This window comes from Phalaenopsis equestris, unplaced genomic scaffold (assembly GCF_001263595.1).
Source record: "Phalaenopsis equestris unplaced genomic scaffold, ASM126359v1 Scaffold000287, whole genome shotgun sequence".
NCBI classification, from domain to species: domain Eukaryota; kingdom Viridiplantae; phylum Streptophyta; class Magnoliopsida; order Asparagales; family Orchidaceae; genus Phalaenopsis; species Phalaenopsis equestris.
In genome coordinates this window covers 597650-617440 of record NW_018164729.1, presented here as the reverse complement: position 1 = coordinate 617440, position 19791 = coordinate 597650, and the positions used below count along the sequence as shown (strand labels likewise).

The following is a 19791-nucleotide window of genomic DNA, read 5'->3' as shown; positions in this document are numbered from 1 at the left end:
CCTAGTGTAAGTTGCTTTCTTTCTCTGGTCTGGCTAGGGTCGTGGTTGCTCTGCTCTGCGCTGCACCGATGCAGTCCTTGAACTTTCGCCTCTTTCGGTTCTCCGTGTCAAAGTTCCGACCTTTCTCCTCCTCGAAAGGCAGATCGACGCAGCCGGCGAAACCCACCGGCTCTTTCGGAGAAGAAGAATGGAACGACGCGTGGGAAACTGCGTGGCTCCCTGACGACCTCTCGGCCAGGGATCGCGCTCCGTGGGAGACCGACGTCAACTTCCCCTACTCCTCACCCACAATCTCCGCCGGGGAAATCGACGCAGATACCAAGGCATTTGTCGCGGAGATGGATGATCGTTGGAGTGAGAGGAGGGCGGCCAAGAAGCAGCAGCAGGAGGAGGGCAGGCATTTCGTCGAGCTGGTGGAGGGCAAGGAGCGGAAGATCGAACTTGGCGATTATAGGGTGAGGAAGCAGCGGATTCATTCTGGTCTATGGATGAAGGAGATTGAGAAGATGGAGGAGTCCAAACTTGGAGGTTCCAACGACGGCGATGACATCGATCGCCTTCTTGATTCTTGTGCTGAGTGAGTGCCGATTCAGTTCTCAATTTCCAGGTTTTCATTCTGGTTTCTAATCATGGTTGTTTAAATTTATACAAATGCGACTAGTATGGGATAATGGGTTGCTAAAGCTAGTAGCCCAACTCGTCAAGTGAAGTCTTTCAAACTTCAATTCTACTCGCTAGAATTTGACAAGAGGAAAAATAGTCAGTTAGCGGCTTCAGCTGACTCGCCCTTACCGAGAATCAAAATATACACTCTACAATAAGCCAGTTAATTAAGCTCACTAATTTTACAGCAATTAGTTGTTAGTCGTCCTATATAATTTAAAATATATTGTTTAGGTGTTGCTTTCTCTGTAATGTTGTGACTTGCCTCTGTTCTCACCCTTATACAAGTTTGAACCCAGAGCTAGCTAAATATTTTCCTTCAGCATTGAAAAGATTGGCGGAAACCTCATACAAGTAATAGGTTTTGACCTCAAGCATCCAAAACATACTCCCGAACCACTCAGCATTCCAAAACCTTCCTTTATGTGTTCATCCTTCTTGCAAAGTTATCATCTTGTGTAACCCTGATTCCACCGCATTGTATTTTAAAGATGTGAGTTATAAAATCCTTGAGATTGTCATTCTAGTGTTTGCAAACCTAAATTTTTGAAGCTGGAGACCTGCAAAATCGATGGTAGATAATATCTATGCTTTTACAATATAATTGTTGTTAGGCGGTGTGAATTAAGCGGGATTAGATTTAGGCTGGACACGGTCGGAATCAAACTCCTTTTACAATCCAAGTGTTCAAGTCTATGGTTAAGGGACAACCACTTGATATTTTACAATAATCTATGTGAAACTATACTCAAAGCTTAATATCTCTTAACAGTAGTTTAATTAGTTTATTAATAAGGGGGACTATATTCTGTCGGTTTTTTGTGATTTCTTTGGTTATTTGACTTGGCTTGCTGGATCTTAATCGAATGTTACTGAGGAACTGTTCCTCCTAATTGTTTAGAGACTGCTATTTGTTATGCTTTGGTTTGAGTTTTATCCAATTGACTTGCATTAGCAAAAGGCTTCTATCAGTCAACAAATAACATTTCTCTACCTTTACCTCATATTCACTGGTATACTACAAGAGTTGAACTTTTTGATTCAGACATTTGGGCAAAGTGTCTACTATACTGAACCATTTTGCTCAAACCAAATGGTTTTTTCTCCTCAACTTCCATTCTACAGATATTGAGTGTTATTACTCGGAACCCATGCAATAAAAAAATGCTTAACATGGAGAATGGGGTTTTTAGTAATCAAGAACAGCTGTCTTCTATATTCTTTTAGTTCCCTGTTGGAGTGGTAGGTTTGTTTGAGAGCAATACTTATGCAATAACTGAAAAGTTAGCCTACTTCAGCTACTTAGGGAAATTAATGGGATGCTAACAGTGTCAACTTTTAAACCTCTGCTGGTTGTTCTTTTTTAATTTGTTCGATTGTTACTCGCTAACATAGTTTGTTGTTTACGAAAAAATAAAATGATCCGGCAGTTCGCTGATATGGTATGCAATTCACAACATTGTTTTGAAGTTTTCTTCTTTTGATTCTCTTTTTGGGGTAGATGCTGCTATATGTAATCCTTTTATTAAATTTTTATTGTAATTCAGAATATTTGATGCTGGCAATATTAATTTAAATAACTCCAAGATCCCTAGCACTTCTGAGTTCAAAACCAAGCCTGATGGATGGGAATCAACCACCAAGGCTCAAGATGGGAGCATATGGGATATATCACAAAGGGAAGAGGACATACTACTCCAAGAGTTCGAGCGGCGGATGGCTTTCAACAAATTTCAGGTCTAGCATAAATCCTCCCCCTCCCCCCACTCCCCCCCCCCCTCTCTCTCTCTCTCTCTCTCTCTCTCTCTCTCTCTCTCTGTATCTATCTATCGATAGACGACGATCACATGACAAATAAAATAACTTTCTAATGCCATGAAATGTAAAAGTTATGAGTGGAACTTTTCTTGGCTTTGTTACTTTTTTTACAAGATAAACTCCAAGTGGGTAACTTAAGATAGTTGTCATTATTTTTTATGTGCAGATTGCTAGTTTCATCAAAACTCACATATTCAGCCGAAGGAGGCCGATAGATGGCTGGAAATACATGATAGAAGTGATCGGCCCTAATGCGAGGAGAGGGAAAGGAAGTGTGCAGAGGCTTCCTGGTCTGACCGATTCATCTACACTCCCTTTCCAGGAGGAAAAGCCACTTCTTGGCAATAATTCAACTTACTTCACTAATAGATGATGGTTATTGTTTGTGCACCAGCTCCAGTTTGTGGTCAGAATCCTATTATCTACTTAACAAAGGGGAGAGAACAAGTTTTGATAACAATCACTGTGACTTCATCGTGTGATTTTGAAAGTCATGAATTGGGTTCATGGAATTAATATATCTGTAATTTATGATTAGGATTGTATAAATCTCCTCTCGGTATATGTTGGAGCCTTGTGGATTTTTGTGGAGAGCTGCCTATTTCAGATTTAGCGAAAGTTTGTTCTTACTGCTGCCTACTCAACTGTTTCCGTTGGTTGTTTTATATCTACTAGTTGTAGGGGTGAAGATGAATATTGTACTGAATCTAATTTCCAAAATTTATACTTCATGGTTTCAAGTGAATTAGCACTTTGTAACTGTTTCATATTATTTATTCATTTAGATCTCATTTACATTTGTTTTTCATTCATTTAAATTGATTGAACATGTTTGAATAACAATTTAAGAAAATTTTGAGAATATTTTTTGAATATGGATATCATTTACATTTGTTTCCAGCAGAAAACTAACTAAAAATTAATTACAATTTTAATTAACGAGTTTAATTATGATTTATCTCTTACTGTTCTAGCACAGATATTAACTGAAAACACTATCCGTGAGTAACATAAAACCCGACGATCATAAATGAGCAAGAAAAGTTGTGTTAAATTAATAATTAAGGGGTGTGACAGATATTCCTCAGCTGAGGAAAGAAATTGAATATGATTCAAATCCCTTTCTTGACAAGCGTGATTAAGGGACAAAAAGGAAAGAATAAAAAGAAAATATGCTTCAAAAGTTTATGAACTTCCAAGCTGATCGCTCTGAATCATCAAAAAATTTTGGAAACTTAAGAAAAATTACCCACTCAAAACGTAAACAAAAGACCCATCAAAGTTCACCAAAGATGATCAACATCATAAAGCTCCCTCCTTGTTGCACAGCACATAAAAACAAGCAAGCTATGTGATTGCCAGCTCATCTACTTGCACATATATACATGGAAAAGTAGAAACAAAAGAACTGAGAATGACCTTTTAGCCCAACGTGAAAACTTTTATGTACAAACAACACTGAAGAACAAAAAAAAAAAAAAAAAAAAAAACAGCGCTCCTATTTCCAGTATCTGTAATCCTCATCAAAGATCGAAAAGCTGCTGTCGCTCCAGAACTTTGGTTCATTGTCAGTCCAAACCTCATCATAGATTGCATGGCTCTGGTAGTCCTCTAACTTGGATGCTCTTTCTTCCTTCTCCAAATTAAATGACACATGCTTCTTCTTCTTCTTTAATTTTGCAATTTTTTCAGCCCCCATAACATCATACTTCTTGCCTTTTGCACCCTTGCCAGTGTTCTCATCGGATGCCCTGCGAGCCTGCAACAGAGTTAAAATGAAACATGCTGTGAAGTTGTTTGGCATGGTAACTCGTTTTTAGCTTATAAGGAGTGAGTTTTAGCTAACCTAGTGATGGAAGTCTGTATGTTTATCTCAGTTGCATCACACTTGGAACATGCCCATGATGTTGATCTCAAAAAAATCATGAGTTTTAAGCTTTCTAATTTCGATTAGTTATTTAAAACAATAAGATAGCTACATAAGAAATGAAAAGAGTTGCAGATTCATGTACTAAGGGAAAACATGCGCCATGGATTGCTCTCTCTTCCCATCAACCAAGATAAAAAATTTTGAATAACAAATTTAAATTTCAAATTCTATACATTCAGTAATTTTCAATTATTTTATGGGTATTTTTTTGTATAAATGCTCAATAAAAGAATGGACAAACTAAACTTTCCAAACATTATATTTCTAAATAATATCAAAGAAAGGTTAAGAGTTCCTTAGAGCCTGTAATTTGTAACTCTGTCATAATTGTTCTTGTCATGTTTGATTTTTTTTATTTCCTTTTGAAATATCAATCATAAATGATGAACACCGCACAAAAAATATATTCAAATGCCACATAGCTCATATCCTTTTATTGGAAGAAGCTACTTGAATTAGTTTCAACTTGTGAAGATCTTCTGAAAATAAAGAAAAAAAATCCATCATCTTGTTCATCTTCGTGATTTGAAAGAATGGATGAAGCAAATTCCATGATTATGTCATGGTCATGGAACAAAAAAATGCCTGAAATTAGCGGACTATACTTATTTCTAACAACTCAAAGAAATTTAAGAAACTATCAAATTGCTTATTCAAAAGCTAAAAACATCGCTCTTATCTCAGTTTGCTCCTCCCACCAACCAAGATAAAACATTAGTAATTTATCATTACTTTATAAGTAATTTTGTATATAAAATAAGCTATTTAGATATTTCTATTTTTATATATTAGTTTATATGATTTGGCATAGGATCATACCAGCATCGCTCAGAATAAAGTTCCGGTTATACATTAGTGCATAAATTATTATTCCGAGAAGTGAATCATCTGATTGAAGAAGATAATGTGTCTTGATGAGTTGCTGCCTCTACAAGTTTACTATTTCAACATGTTGAATTGCTAATACCTCTATTTTTTGTTTGCGGAATCTAAACATTTCCACAGGTGGTTGAGTTGTGCCATTTGTAGCTACAAGTGAGAAGCATTCTATCAACAATGGAATGGACTGACACTTGCAATCTGCTATTATAACACTCTATAAGAACTAAATGTATGTTTAGTGTATTTTTTATATGTTTTATTTTTTATTTTAAAAATACTCAAAACATCTAAAACTTATTTTGAGTGTCCTTAAAAATAACTCACGGACCCCTAAGTTGTTGCACGAGAATTTTCAATTCATATGTTTTGGGTTATTGTTGCTATTTGTGATCTTAGAAGGGGAGAAAATTGATACACGCAATGTTTAATAGGATTTAAAATTTTAACTGAAACCAACTTGAACTTGAATATGATTGGTCTTGTAACAAACTTTTATACTAATTTAGAGATGAGTCGTTTATAGATAGATGAGCTGAGACATGTAATAATATTGCTTTGATTCAATAATAACTTCTTTCAATTTTCAATCTCATGCGTGCAAGTTCAATGCATGATTTCATCGAGTGCAGTATAAGCGTGACTACTTCATTCTATCAAAAATCATCTCCCTATACAGACACGATACCTATGTTACTTTCACAAATCACTTCCAGAACCTAATTTTTTCTGCATATTCTATTTTTGGTTTGCTAGTGTTTCCGAATTTATTCTAATTTAATATAATTGGGGTTCTGATTGTGGAAAATAAATTCAATTGCTCATTGATTTTGTTTGTTGGGTTCCATTTTACTAGTTTGCATCCAAAGAAAGTTTTTGCATATTTTGCTGTCAGTAATGGGTAAATCCTAAGTTACTTGTGTGATAAAGCAACATTATATCCTTCTGGCAAATTTAGAAAAGCAAGACCTTACCATCCATCCTCATTTCACATACAAAGATTGTTATTAGAAGAGGAAAATTAGCAATTAATTATGCACACCTTGTTTATCAGCTTTTCAAAGGCATCAGGTCCATTTTCTTCAATAAATCTCTCTGCTGCAAAAAGAACATCATCCGGCTCACTAAAAATGTTATTCTTAGGTGGTACATACCAGATGTTTACAGTCGGCTTTTGCAAAAAAATGGCTCGCACATAATGCTGGTAAACATAAGCAGCACCACTGAAGTAAGGAAACACCAACCAGCAGCTGAAAATCAGCTTAGCATAAGGCCAGAAAGGTAGCCTGCATCAAAATGTTAATGTAGCAACCACAGATCAGGCAAATTATAACCAGGAAAAGTAGTTTAAACAATTAAAACCTAGTGCGCAATTGGTTTATGTACACCGATGATCTATATAACAACACACGGTTTAAAGGGGCAAAAAGAATTTTATTTTGGTAGGCCAAAGCACTCTTATATTTCAGTCAGCAATCAGGATGACAGAATGGAAGCAAATGTTAGCAAAGTTTCGATTTGGACTCCGATAAGATGAAGATAAAAAACCGAGAGTAAAAGTTACCATTCAATTAGCTTTGCAAAAGTAAGCTCAAACAAAGTTAACAGAGAATGCAGCACCCAGTAGGTGAGCCACTGCTGATCATCAACAGTAGATTTTGTCTCTATGGCTTTTACTGAAGCATACCTGTACAATTCATACGAGACTGAATAGAAACCCTTATTAAGTGAAAAGAAAAAAAGAAAAAAAAAAGAAAATCATCTTACAGTGGATAAACAAGTGTAACAAAAGGCCTGCATAAAACACAACAGAATAAGCACAAAAAATTATGAAAGAAAATGAAGCCTAGTAAGATATAATCAAAGGCTTAGAATTAATAAATGCGATTGGATTTCTATCAATCACTTTTAGGAGTCATGTTAATTATGCTAACTGAGAAAAAGGCCACGCTTGTGAAAATTTGACCATTCATTTGTTTGTTTTGCTGTTATGGAGTATCAATGATGATGGTTTAAAATGAAGCATCCATCTTACAGGAAAATAAACAACTTGGCAGAAAAAAAAAAAGAGTATAAGAAACACACATAGCACATAATTTAGCATTCATTTGTAATAGAATACGAAGAATGGCAGTTGGACATCAAAGATAAAATGGCGAAAATAATATATATAAATGTTTTTTTTGCATTGGAAGATGAGGATAATAAACAGAAATACGCACATTGTATTTTTTTAAATATTTCCCCTGTTGAAAACAGAGAGCCACATGGATGAACAGCATGCTCTACGTGAATTCTCAATTTCGATTCACAATAACCACCAATGCTCATGGACCTCCTTTTTTGCTAAAATAAGTTTAAGAAAGCGTCTAGATTGACGTGATTAAGCTCCGGTATAGCTCAATTTAAATCACAAGTATGCTCATTAATCCAATTCATTAAAGCAAGAACTTGCCCTGCAGTAATTATTTTCATGGGTACACCCATCATCATCATTTCAATAAAATAATAACTAATAAATTTAGATTAAAACTAATCAAACACACTGGTTTAATAATTAAATATCTACGGAAAAAAATAAACACTGCATTGAGGGCTTGAAGTTTGCCTTCATTTTACCCTTTCAGACCCGAGTTATTGCGCTAAATAGAGACTTATCTCAATGACTCAAGCGGAGGGAACACGAGAACTTTTAACACTTAGAACTTAAATATTTTCTCTCCATAGGAGCACTCCATGAAAATAATCAAGTCTTTTCTTGGCTTTTACATACATTAAGTATTGGTGCTGGGACACTGTATGTCCTGCTTTTATGTGGCTTCAGTCTGGCTGCTAAATGATTTACTTAACACCCAGCTACCTCCAGTTACAGGGCATATTCATAAACAAGTATTAGCGCTGCGATAATATATTTCCTGGTTATATGCGGCTTCAGACTAGTCAATAAATGCTTTCTCAATTTTCGTGAAATAATTTTACCTGTGGCACTTATCAGAATGTAATAGTTTTCAGTTTTCTTAGGCAAATTTTTCGAATAGCGCCTGAGACTACATAACTACATCTATTTGTAATGCAAACCACCCAGATCTCGAAAAGCACAACAAAAAATTTTAACATATAATTTTTACATTCACCAAGGATCTGTTTGGGACAGCTGCAACTTATTAAAAAACTGCGGCTGCACAGAAAATAGATGTGCCAGAAGCTACTGCGCAAAAGATGTTGCGGAGAAGCTAGGCTGTCTGTTCCTATTTTGTAGTTTTGCAACAGTTGTGCTGCAACTATTTTTGAACAAATTATATTTCAGCCCTCGTAGTACAATGTTGTTTATAACAAAATCAATCTTGCTAACACATTTCATATTTGAAAACAAATACTCAGTTTGAATGTTACAAAAAAAGAACACACCTCACAAAAAAAAATAATACGCCAATCAAATTAAAAAAAATGACTATGAAAATAATAATTAATAGTATAATAATATTATTTTTAAAATGCAGTAGGTCAATGTCACGAGATAATCCATCATCCAATGATACTCTCCGCTCTTGATCACTGTCGGCTGTGGAATCCTCGAACCAATATGCTCATCTAAATAAGTCACAGTTTTATGTTATTCTCATTGGACAACTGTTAAACTATCTCTCATAGCTATGTAGCTGTCGCAAAGTAAGCAAGAAACATCATAATTCACAGTAACAGTACAAAGCTCTGGAGATACCGGAAGTCCTCAAACTCAACTTTTTTGAAGATTTAAAACCACAAAACATAAACCCTTGGATGCAACACTAGTGATAAAAAAATATAGTAGAAATACTCTATTCAAATTTTATAAAACCATGAGAACTCAGAGAACATAATATAAACAACAAATTTGTCACCTCAATAGACATTGCTAGCTTTTTCAAAATCAGAAATGTGATATTTAATATTAGAAAATGGTTTGAGAAACCTTTGTAAAGGGTATCCAACATCGACCAGATAACATTTATCTGAAATAAATATAATATGCATCGAAAATATATTCTCATTTGTTCAAACTCAAACAAACCTAGAGGTGGTCGTGGAAAGCTGTATTTGTGAGTTTTTATGCAAATTTGAATAGATAACTGTCGTGTGTGAATCTTCCCAACTGATCATCACATGTAGCCATGGCATTTTGTGTTGGTAATCTGCATCGCCCGAAAAATGTAACATTCTCATTATTTGACACACATGCATCCATGTGTGTTTCATCGATCGCTCTAATACAATCCTAAATCATTTAACAAGGGTGTGAATTATTATGTTCATTTGAATTCAAGAAAATATGAATGAATTTAATCACATTAAAATTTGACATATACCGCTAGTCCTGTGAAATTTCATTGAGGGTCTTTTGGAAGGGTCCTCGGATTTGATAATTTCTGATGATAAACTAACCACAACATTTAACCCAATTGAAAAAATATATACTGATTATTTCAGATGTGTGTTGAAACCGCTTCATGACTCCTCTTATATATTCATTATGTGATAAAATGTAAAGAGTTAGTGTTAACTCATCTTTGGAAGTCATCCTGGCGAAGCCATGAAGTTCATGATTTTGGTGTAGCTCTTCCAAAAAATCGATAAATGCGGACTGCCATACAAAACATATTGTTAAATCTTATTGGGTGTCTTACAAACAACTCTCCAACTCACTTATCATATATGTATGTTGATGTCATATATGGAAAACGAGCAATATATAAGTTATAATACTCATACATCAGGCAAAATGCAGCTGCAATTATTCTTATGCGTCTTTCTCTATTCATATTATTCATTGTTTATGTAGCTAATACATAAATATCATCGAATTAGCTAGAATCATAACATGAATTATTCAAAAGAAAAATAGAGAAACATTGAAAAGCATTTAAAAAGCGTCCAAGAAATAAAACTGAAACATATTACAAGTGACAAATACTATTGCCATGAAAAAACAAATCAAATATGTCTAACAAATAAAATGATATTCACGCATCTCGGTTGTTATGAAAATAATGTAAATAATTAACCCTGTGGTCAGAGGTCTGTCGGCCAACTTTTGATTTGAAAATAATTTTGTCAACTTAAATTTTCCATGAGAGGTATATATTTTTTTTGTTTTGAAAGTAGTGTGTTTTAATTTTTGAAAAAAGAGACTAAATAGATCTCATTCGTCCAACAGTTTATATAATCATGTCCGATACCACGAATATTACACCTTCCCAAAAGATAAGTTTATATCTCGGCGATAGACCCAATCATACAAACTAAAGGATTTGTGACATCTATTTGGTCAGCGAATCTTTTATATGTGACCGACAATTTCTCATATCTAATACAAAAATTAAATAAAATTTATTTTATTTGGGTTCCAAGTTCCCTATATAGACAAGACCCTATAGTTAATTACATCTCAAATGACTGGAGTCACTTGAGAAAACTCTCGATAATGATTAGGGGTACTAGTCTTAAAAAATTCAAGGTTTAGGTTTTCACGGTAGGACTTGAAAAAACAAATGGAAGTGACTCAAGTGGGAACAGTTATTTTCAGGAGTCCTAATAAAAAAAAAGGTAGGGGACATCACAGATCCTAAGGATAACACTCGGTGACTTCCCAAACTATCCTATTGTGTGGCTGCGTTTTGAAGATGGTGTTATTCGAGTGTTCCTGTCAATTCTATTATTATGGACTTACATTTGCATAATATACGATTATGCATATAGCGCGCAGAGATAGGAGGGTTTACGTCGTACCGGACGACAACCTCGGAACCTAAGGTGAGTTAGGACTTATGTTGCATAACATGGTTGCACATGAGTCTAAAGAGGGTGTGAGGATTTATGTCACGCTAGGCGAGTTACCTCGAAGTCTTATGGGTTGTTGTTATGTTAGGAAAAGAGAATGTTGAAGAAGATCCTTTTGTTGCTCGATCCAAGCTCCTTGTCGTGCTGCCCAGAAAGTTGACTCCAAGCTTCTTGCTGAAGTAGCAGTCCTATGGTCTAAGGTTCAAAAGATTTACCAGGTTTGTTTAAGTGATAAGTTTTGTTAATGTTCAAGTATTATGGGGGGTTAAAATTAATTATAGCGACACCGATTAGGATCTCACAGTTCCCTCGTTCTGCTACATTATTATTATTTTTTTACTTAGTCTAAAAGAGTTGTTAAGCTCATTTAAGCTGAGGATGTCTCGTTAGCAACCGTGGGTTACCTCATCCGAGGGACTGCCGTAAATTCAAAAGTACTTGTTATGTTTTTGTTTTATTTCGAGAATGTTTTGTTTCAAGAATGTTGTTTAATTTTTTTAAAATTATTTTATTTTGAAAATATTATTTAATTTTTAAAAATCATTTTATTTTGAAAATGAAATTGCAACCAAACGTGCATAATATATTAAAACAAAAGTAAATTACAGTGATAAAAAAGACCATAAATAAAATGTGCATACGTACCTGACGTATCTGCTGCTGCTGCGATGTCAGCATCATATGTGAAAATAAGTAAATATAATTGAGAATTTAATGAGCATATCAAATATGAGCTCAAGCATGTAAAGAACCGGTGCTCCCACAGCTCCAAGCAGCAGCTAGCAAGCCTAAGCAACAATCCTAAGGCCTCCTACAGCTCCAAACAACAACTAGCAAGCCTAAACAACGATCCTAAGGCCTTCGGGCAGCATCTAGGGACTCCCAACAGCAGCTTCTAAGGGCTAAACAGCACTTCCTAGTACCAAACAACAGTTTTAAGCTTCCCAATAGCATTTCCTAGCACCAAACAACAGCTATAAGCTTCCAAACAGCACTTCCTAGCACCAAACAACAGTTCTAAGCTTCTAAACAGCACTCCCTAGCACCAAACGACAGTTTTAAGCTTCCAAACAGCACTTCCTAGCACCAAACAACAGTTATTAATCACCAAGCAGCACTCCCTAGCTTCCAAACAGCACTCCCTAGCACCAAACAACAGTTTCAAGCTTCCAAGCAGCACTTCCTAGCACCAAACAACAGCTATTAATCATCAAACAACACTTCCTAGCACCAAACAACATTCAACTAACTTACGAAACATATTTTTTGAGCCTCCAAAACAGCGAGAAACTTGAGCATAAACAACTCTTAATACATAAAGCAACACTAAACATCATGGGAAAACATCCACATTCACGATATCAAGGTCAAATACGTAGAAATTTTTTGTTTCAACAAATTGTACATCATTCTCAGACATATGGTTGGGGTAAGTAAAACTCTTTGAAAATGAATAGAAGCAACAAATATGTATAACATTGAATTCTGAAGAAAGAATATTGCAATAAAAGTGGCAAAAATAATTTTTATTTTAAGCAAAAGCACTGATACCTAAAGCATCTAGACAAGGAATAATTAATTTCGAATATAATCATTTCACCGAGATCATTTTCCAAATCAGAGGTGAAACATAACTTTAAATATACGCCAACAAGTCAGTAGATGGGGAAGAACTAGATTTGCATAATAAAAATGTGATAACAATGAATCCATCATGTCATAAATCTTTTCACAACTAGAATCAGGGCTCAAATGTTGCAAAGTAGCATGCAGTATGCGCAAAGCAAAGCTCAATTAAAACAATCAAAAGCAACAGTAATGAGTTATTCGCGATAAAAAAACTTAGTGTTTTCATCATAGAAACGACTGACGGTCACATAATTGCAAGCAAATATGAACGAGGTAGCAACTTTCTAACTATGATATGGGGATTTAAGAAGAAAATCCAACATGTCCTTGCTTCAATACCGAACCAATTAAAGAAGCACAAATCGATTCAGGTCCAAGCCATACGTTAGATTTCAGACTAATAAAACACGATTACCATACAACAAGGATCTGATTTAAAACATAGAGAGAAAGAAACGCATGTGACATACCCTTTTGATGTTGTCAGAGAAGCAGTTGCAGAGGGAGAGGAAGTTGGGCAAGGAGGAGCAGAATAGAACCAGAGAAGAGGACATGACGGCGAGTCGAACGACTGTTTGATCGAGCGAGAAAGAGAGGAGGCGGAGGGTTTCGATCCAGAAAGGCTGAGGCGAGTGGGGCTCCTGGTAGCAAGAACGAAGAGGAGCAGAGAGCTTCTGTCGCGCGAGAGTGTAGCAGGGGAGCGGGATTCAATTCGCAGACAGGAGCAGGGGCCTCGATTCGCACGAGAGGGGGGAAGCATGTGAGGATTTTGGTGCAAAGAGAGGAGGCGAGATCGAGGGAGTCTCAAGCAGGTGAGGATGCGGGCGAAAGTAAGAGAGGGGAGCAGGGGAGGTAGAGTAAGAAAAAGGCGAGCGAGAGAGCTGAATTGGTATAGACGTGAGTATCCGTTACAGGCATTAGACGCGAAATTAATCACCTTCCATGCGGGGGAATGCTTATTAGGTGAATTCTAACTTTTAATTAAACCCAATTAATATGAGATTAAATGGTAAATTTGAATTTCGAAATTTGAACTTTGAAATTATGTGAGCTTGAGTGATTAGCCCAAGTTCAGCCCGGCTCGAACCCAAGTTGAAATTGGGTTGAGCCCGAATCTGCTCCCTCTAATTAAAAAAACGTTCATTGATTTTTATGCTAACTGCTTGCAAGCGGAACCATAATGATATGGATGTCATTCCTAGCTAAAGTCGACGTCTCGGACGCATCTGTGTGGTCCGTTTCATCATCCGGGGTCGTCAGGACGAGTTCGCCGACGGCCAACCCGATTCAAGCCAACATCGTGAGTGGTGCGATGCATGTACAAAATGCGGTGTTAGTGAGAATTCAAGTCGCAAGAGGTTTCCCTAGGGAGTGCTCCTATTCATGGAGGAACTCAACTCGAGTTTCATATGTCGATTCTAACCAACTCAATAAAATGTCGAGGATTCGAGACGGCCCATACGAGACTCGAAGGAGTGATGAGGTGGTTCAAATTTTCAAAATAGTGTGAGTCCCGTATTAGTCCTCTATGAGAGTCAAACAAGGGAAGCCTAAAGCTAGACCCTGGGCTATAAGGAGAGAAGTGAAGACCTCGCCTGAAAATGAGGTTAACAGGATCATTGTCACAAAGAACTCTCGCCGGGTAGAGTCTTCAAGAAACTTCGTAGAGAACAAGTACAATGACAATTTCTCATAAATATTTGGAGTTGCTTCCAGAATTCGCATTACTTGCTAAATAGAAGCTGCTTGTGATGTGATAGGGTCATTGGTACAAAATGCAACTAACTATGAGGTTTGACTTCTAATGAAAATCGCACCATTTTTTTCTCAACCCTAAGAAGCTTTGATCAACTAGTGGATTCGACTTCATTGAAGTTCGGGTTGGCGTCTTCATTGGATATAGCTATTTGTTCAACATCCAAGTTCTCAGTCATATGCTGATGTATCTGAAGAAAAAAATATGATAAAAGGACAGGGCGTTTCATAAATTCATACCCTCAATATCTCGACCCACCATTCTTCTGAAGCATCAATTGATTGTTTTATCGAATCCCAACCCAAGCCCGTGGATCCTCGCTTCATATCTTTCCAATTTTTTGTCATTTTTAATTGATCTCACTTATTTTTTAATTGCAATATATCATATTATCTTCTTGTGCTTTTCTTGATCTCTTTTATAAAATAGGTTGTTAACCTATTTCTCAATTTCACCTCATTAAAGAAGAGGTCGAAAAATATTAGTTTGACAACTTTATCCCACATATCAAACAAACTGATTTCTTTTGTTTTAATCAAAATGATACTAGCATGAAAAGAACTAATCAACATAAATAATTGCCATAAAATACATAAATTGACATTTAAGATACCACGACTCAAAAAGGTAAATTAAAAAAAACATCACCACAACTATCAACATATTATCACCACCACCAACATCAACACCACACCACACTATTACCACAACACCAACACACACCACCACCACCACCACCACCACCACCACCACCACACCACACAACCATCACAACATCACCACTACCAACATATCATCACCACCACCACATTACCAACACCAATACCAACACCACACCTCACCACTACCACAATACCAACACCAACACCACTACCACACCACATAACCACCACAACATCACAACCACCACCAACACCACAACATTAACACCACCACCACCACTTACAAATCTAGTAACACCACCCATCACAACCACACAATCAAACCCATAAAATCACCACCACAACCAAATTGAGCAGAACCAGGCAACCATCACGAAATCCTACCAAAATTTCAGGCAAACACCACAAAATCACAACGACAATTTCAGCTAACCACCACAATTCACCACCACAAAAAAATTTGAGCAAATCCACAATGCACATTGCAACATCACCACCACAAAAAATCACAAGCATTATTTCGGGCAACCACCGCAAAATCACAACCACCACCAACCGAATAGCACCGTCAACTGAATAGAGCACATAACACAAAAAAGAAAAGGGGGCGATTATATACAAGGTACCCAAAACATTTCTATCTAAAAATCATGCACTCTCTTTCATCCATTTTCAAAATTCTCACTCAAACATAAAAGGCCATGATAAAACCTCTCCCATATTTTTCATCTTTATCAAATTCAAAATGGTTTGATCGTGGCAACCGTAAATGCATCGGTTTTGGGTGCCACGTATGTAAGTTACCCAAAGTAATGCTATCTACAACAAATCAAGCACCCTTTTTCATCCGTTTTTCAAATTCTCACTCAAACATCAAAGGTAATGATAAAATCACATCCTATATTTTTCATTTTTATCAAACTCAAAATGTTTGATGGTGACAAGCGTAATAAATGCATCATTTTTGCATGCCCTGTATGTAATTTAATCCAAAAAAAATTGCAAAATCCAAATTCCCAATCATAGAATTTCAAACCTCAAATGAGAAAGTCACAAATCATAAAGTGAATAGCCACAAATTGAAGATTAATAGATGATATTGTGGGAGGACGGAGAGCACAGTAACAAAACAGAGCGGTGATCAGAGGGTAGAGAGAGAGAAGAAAAACAACAAGTTTCCACAAAAAATTGGAGGGAAGAGGGAGAGGAGAAAGGCAACCCGTTGCCACCGGAGAGAGGCGCAAGAGAGACAAGCGACCGAGAGAGGTGTTACCTTTAAGGCAGAAGAAACGCGAGAGAGGTGTTACCTTTAAGACAGAAGAAACGCGAGAGAGGGGAGCGGTCAAGGGATATCCAAGGGTAGCAAAGTAAAAAAATTGCGAAGAAACGTGAGTCACTGGTTTGACCCGAGGCACGTGTTTATCCTAAATTATTCCAAAGCGCCACCGCACTGCTGATTCTAAACGCTTAATACAACATTTTCAAAATGCACCACGCCAAAAAAGCTGCTCTAAATGGGCTCTAAATTTTGATAAATTGGACGTAAGTTATAACAAAAGAAGAAACATAGGTGGTGGTTTATTTTTTTTGGGTTTTTGTGTTAGATTCATAAATAGTCATGTTCTAGGGCCATCTATGCAATTTTACCCTTTTTCCTTCTAATGGTGTCATTCAGCCCTTACCATTTTTTCAAAAGCATCGCATAAAATACACTTTCAGTAGCTTGATACAGCAATTTGATTGAATGCATTGAAACATTGTACCTGTTGCATGGCTAAACAAGAACATGTTATAACTATCCAGGTGATAACTCAGATATCAAGGTTCCCCTCAATCTTGTTACTGTATTGATCTTCCACAGTTTCTTGTATGAATGACATCGGGAAGACGCCATATGGGAATTTTATGCCACCCTGTGAATACACAGTACTGATCTACACACAGATCAGATTTACTCCTATGCCATTCTTAATTAAATTACTTAAATGACTAAATCCATCTCATTTGTATCCATATTTATGACTATCTTTTAGCCCATCTGATGCAAACATGGAAGTTTTATTTAAAGGATCCACTTGTTTGGTTCAAAAAAGTATGCAGTGTAATTGAAATATAGCGTATGAAAATATCTAGAGTTATTTAGTTAAATGCAAAACAAATGCAATAGATTACTTTTTTTTATGTATTTTTTAAGATGAAATGAAATGATATAAAACACATAGATGGCAGCAATGTTGATGGTGGTTGCAGTGGCTAGTTGTCGGCAACTAGGCAATGGTGGGCTACAACTGAGCAGTTGACGGTGTTGGCGATAGCGGGCAAGGTGATCAGTGGGAGGTGCTCGAGCAACCGAGTCGTAAGCAGTGACATCCGGTGGGAAGCGGTAGCAGTCACGAACATGATGATAGAGGCGGCAAGTGAAGACTGCCACAAATTGTAGTATATTCAAAACGTGGCCAAATTTGAAGAATTCAAAATACACCAAGAACCAGAGAATGAATTTAGAATTTATTGAAATTTTACATTGCATTTCGTTTCACTAAAGCCAAACACACAATTTTCTAAAACCCCTGCATCTAGAATGCAATACACAAATTTTGTGGACAACCAAACGGTCCCTATGCAGGAATATAAATCATGTGTATAGATGTTATTTTATTTTTTAGATCAATATTTCATAATTCATTGTCAGTAAAGCATGTATATGATCAAAATAAAAAATATGAAAAAACATACTGAATTTTTGTTGTTGTTGGTATTAATAACAAGAAAAATTCAAATAATTAATCCTATGTGAATAATTGATTTTTGGATGATAATTCGTGCAAAAAAATTAGTTCTAACAATTTATAAATAAGAAAATATACTTATTATTGTTGGAAATTAGATTTTATCGATCATATTTCATTAATTGAATGAACAACTGAGTTGCAACCGAGTCATCATCTCTAATAACACCAGTAAGTGGTAAACTAAAGTAGGACTAAACTTTTTAAACATATGTTTCAAGTGTTGTGGCTTATAAATTGAGGATTGCACAATAGGATTTCTTGTAGTGCAAATTGCTACCCAGGTCTTGCCACAATGTAGGTCTTCTTATTGCCCAAGGTTTTGGCACGAGACTTGTTGTAATGCAAGAATTCATTGTAAGTCTTATGGGCAATGGCTACAAAGAAAGTCATGCTAATGGCACAAAGCTAAAATATAAGGCTTATGAAAGATGATTGCGACAGAGACCTTAAAAATGACATCCACCGTATAGATCGTGTAAAGAGTGGCTATAGTCCATGCCCTGCAAATCAAGCCGATCAAGGACATTATGTCCCTTGTCCAAAGGCTCCAAGCTAGGGGTGTAACTGAGCCAAGCCGGCTTGTGAGCCAATTCGGGCTTGGCTTGATAAGTGGCTCAGCTAAATGAGCTAACAAGTCAATCTCAAGCCAGCCCAACCCCGACTCGTCTAGTTAGCTTGTGAGATTGCTCTTTTAAAAAAAAATAATTAATATAAATATATTAAAAAAAATATTAACATTCAAATTTTACTCTCTATATTAATAAAAAAAATTAAAATGATATTTTATATTTTATATTAAGTAATTTCTTATTAATTTGTCATTTTACATAACACTAGGTTGAATTGATATTACTTTGGCTGATATCAAACTCCATTAATAAATCACGCTCAAGCTCAAGCTGACTAGTTTACACCCGTACTCCGACCATGTCTAACTCGGTTTTTTGAAAATAAAAATAATACATAGAACATATCAGCATAATTTTTAGAGTTAAACAAGTGTTGGGAATTTTTCAAGAGGTATGTTCATAAGAGGCACTTGCCAAACGTAGATAAATATGTTTTTTTTTTTTTTTTTGAAGTATCCGTGCTTCATAGTGCCCTATCACATTATCCATAATAAATCTTCACAGACCCGATAGATAACTAAGGCTAGCGCACTATCATTCTTAAAACTTCATCACTGGCAGTCCTCATACAAGTGGGAAACTCGGATATCTCAAAAGGAGACTGCCAATCACAATCAGGTTCTCTTCTATAGCTGTAAAAAAACATTCCCCCAATTATTCCCCACAAATTAGAAACAGTGAGCGGTTCCGTTTGAGAAAGCACTTTTTTTTTCCTGTAACGAACAGCATATAAAAAAGAGAAAATAAACACCCAGAAGGGGGAAAAATACTAGCTTTCTGCAATGCCTCGGAGATTCTAAGAATACACATCCATGCAAGCCCATACTAAGCTGATATTGAAAACGGAATATAGGAAGTAGCCAATCGAGAAAATTTAACTTCGAACAGTAACTTAAGCATTCATACCCGGCAAGAACATCAAAGTTCTTAGCTAAAACCTTGATCAAGGATCTGGATCCCATTCCTCCTCGGATATGTCTATCTCCTTCGAGGAAAAATTTTATCTGGACGCATCAAAACGAAGAGGGTAAAGGAAGGCAGGGAGCGATTCTTTTTATCGCAAAAAACCGAGTGGAGAGCGCGGCTAAGCGGCAACGCACCCAACCCATTTTTGTTTCTTTCTGGAGTCGGAACTCGGAAGAAAAGCCTTGAAAATTGAACTGTGCATGCGGTGGTGACTGCTGTCTCGACTCCCGACCTACCCGCTAAAAGGTTT

At 36.3% G+C, this 19791-nt stretch overlaps 2 protein-coding genes across 3 annotated transcripts; one reads left to right on the top strand and one right to left on the bottom strand.

Annotated features, from left to right (window-relative positions):
- LOC110025052 lies at nt 1-3226 on the top strand. Its single transcript, XM_020725312.1, has 3 exons — nt 1-577; nt 2211-2400; nt 2648-3226. Exons 1-3 carry the CDS (start codon nt 69-71, stop codon nt 2852-2854), a joined length of 906 nt encoding a protein of 301 aa, XP_020580971.1. The 5' UTR covers nt 1-68; the 3' UTR covers nt 2855-3226.
- A 720-nt stretch (nt 3227-3946) lies between these two features.
- LOC110025053 (HVA22-like protein a) lies at nt 3947-19791 on the bottom strand. 2 transcript variants are annotated; one of them, XM_020725314.1, is made up of 5 exons: nt 19482-19791; nt 7058-7084; nt 6855-6977; nt 6333-6576; nt 3947-4240 (listed from the first exon to the last, which is right to left on the bottom strand). In XM_020725314.1, exons 1-5 carry the CDS (start codon nt 19535-19537, stop codon nt 3980-3982), a joined length of 711 nt encoding a protein of 236 aa, XP_020580973.1. In that variant the 5' UTR covers nt 19538-19791; the 3' UTR covers nt 3947-3979. The 2 variants fall into 2 exon arrangements, with proteins under 2 accessions (XP_020580973.1, XP_020580974.1); XM_020725315.1 differs by lacking the exon at nt 7058-7084.